The 2044-nt window shown below is 49.9% G+C and overlaps 2 protein-coding genes across 2 annotated transcripts in view; both read right to left on the reverse strand.

The window, feature by feature from the left end:
• The window catches only part of C922_04876 (hypothetical protein), a gene marked incomplete at both ends in the record, with an annotated part of 1674 nt that extends 1092 nt beyond the window's left edge, over positions 1 to 582 (reverse strand). The window contains 2 exons of the mRNA XM_008820450.1: positions 179 to 232; positions 435 to 582. Of these exons, the coding sequence (XP_008818672.1) occupies positions 179 to 232; positions 435 to 582 (202 nt within the window). The remainder of the gene's footprint in view (positions 1 to 178; positions 233 to 434) is intronic.
• A 408-nt stretch (positions 583 to 990) lies between these two features.
• Positions 991 to 1756, reverse strand: C922_04877 (hypothetical protein; the record flags this gene model as incomplete). The annotated part of the gene is made up of 2 exons (XM_008820451.1): positions 991 to 1403; positions 1600 to 1756. 2 exons carry the CDS (start codon positions 1754 to 1756, stop codon positions 991 to 993), a joined length of 570 nt encoding a protein of 189 aa, XP_008818673.1.
• Positions 1757 to 2044: the final 288 nt, after the last annotated feature.

Genomic DNA, 2044 nt, shown 5'->3' on the forward strand with positions numbered 1-2044 from the left:
TGGTGTGTTCGCATTGGTGTGTTCGCATTGGTGTGTTCGCATTGGTGTCGTCGCATTAGTGCGTGTAAACGTAAGAGGGAGGTCTGGTGTGAAGATGGCGCCGGGAGGTATGGTTGCCTACACGTCGGCTCCTCAAGGCTCACCGTTCGCCACTCCACCGCACGGTGTGAAGACCTACCCTGGCATATGTCCGTGTAATGAACGAAAATGTCCGGTCCTCCATCATTGGGCTCTGCGCAAAAGGGGGGTGGATAAAGCCGAAGCGGTAAAGTGAGGAGAGATCATCTGAGCTGAGGCGAGCTGGTGAGTGCTTCCGTGTGCACATAGAGAGTGTTACGTGTGATGTGACCCACAAGACGTATGTGTGTGGGGGTGGCCATGGGAGCACGTCCCCTTGCGTACTGAGGAATAGGCGGCCGCCCACGTGTGCTCACTTATAAAGCCGTATCCCTTGCGGCGATCAAACTTGATGACACTGCCAGTGATTCTAGAGGCCCTTTCTTTGTCGAGCAGGCCCGAAAGGAGTCGCCGCTCCATAAAGTGGAAGGAGAGCCCCTTGAAGGGCTTCTTCCTTTGCAGCATTATACGAAGAGAGGTTTCGTCACCAGGTTGCTCCTTCGCCACGTCGATGGAAAATAATGCCTCAGAACAGTGACCACTGCTCGTGAAAGGAAGTTGGTCGAAAAAATATTCTCATCACTACACCAGGGAGGGGGAAACCAATTTAAAGGTAAGTTTTAAAGATGGAAAAAAAAAAAAAAAGGGGGGTGGTCACGTGCGTTTGAAAGGCAGTTCTTTCCTTTACGAGGAAGGGGAGAGGATATAATAATACCTACACCCCTCCTCTCTGCGGAGAAGCCATGCCCACGGGATCTACCTGTGCCGTAGGGGCGGGTTGAGCGGGAACAAAAAAAATAAAAAAAAATAAAATAAAACAATAGAAGGCGCAAATATGGTAGGGGACGCATGTTACCATCTTCCTTCGCCTTATTACACGTTGTCGGCGACAAGGCGCCTCTCCGGGATCATGTTTCTCTTGCGCTCCCTCTGCACAACTTTCTTCTCCTTCTTCACAGCCTTCTTGATGCTACCCTTGTTGGCCATCTGCTCATTCACCATCTTTCTAATCCTTCTCTGGCTGTAATAAAATGGCTGCTTATTTTTACGTAATATGTTTTCTTTCTCCTGTGTGACAAGCTCCTGTTTTAGTTTTCGCTCCTCTTCCTTCCTTTGAAGCATCCGTTCAGTGTCCTTATAGGTACTTAGCTTCTTCTTAAGCTCTTGCCTCTCCTCCTGTGTCAGTTTCTTTCCCTTGAGCTTTTGCTCGATGATTCCCTTTTCCTCCTGTCTCTTGTCGAACAGAAATTTGTATGCCTTTTTGAAGAAGGTCGGGTTGAGCGTGCCTATAAGACGGGGGGAGGGAAGCGATGAAAAGCGAGGTAAAGAAATGCATATCAATGCCAATCGACATAACGCGGTGGTGACGACGTGGCAGCGTTCCCATGGACAGGCGAACACCCTTCTACTCTGGACTTGGTGGATTATATCCCTCCCCGTTTTCCTTTTTTTCTTGACCCTTCACTCTTCACTCGTTCTTACCTGAGAGGTTGGAAAATCGGGGGTCGCGGACAATTGGCTTGGCCGTTTTCTTCTTCTCGAAAATGTTAAATGGCTTCCTGTTACTGACGACCATGGGCCTTTGGCCCTTTTTTATTTTCTTTTCCTTTCTGGGGCTCTGCGGACTGTATTCCTCCATTGTTCCCGGGGGGGATGGTTCATTCCATTCGTCCGTTCGACGTGGGGTAGAACGAGGTGTACCACCTTCACTGGTGCGTCTGCCAAGTGGGATTAGTCTTCCTCCTCGCTGTTTATCTCTGTGCTGATTCTGTAGCAGTTTCTTCTGCAGCGGGGTTGGTTTTTTTCCCACGTAGGCACGACCTCTGCTTTTGCGTTCGCGCGTGGGTTCCCGCTGATGGTTGGCACTGAGATGGTTTCGCTGCTTCGTCTCTTTGTTGCTTCGTCTCTTTGTTGCTTCGTCGCTCTG

The sequence above is a fragment of the Plasmodium inui genome (assembly GCF_000524495.1).
Source record: "Plasmodium inui San Antonio 1 unplaced genomic scaffold supercont1.31, whole genome shotgun sequence".
Classification (NCBI taxonomy): domain Eukaryota; phylum Apicomplexa; class Aconoidasida; order Haemosporida; family Plasmodiidae; genus Plasmodium; species Plasmodium inui.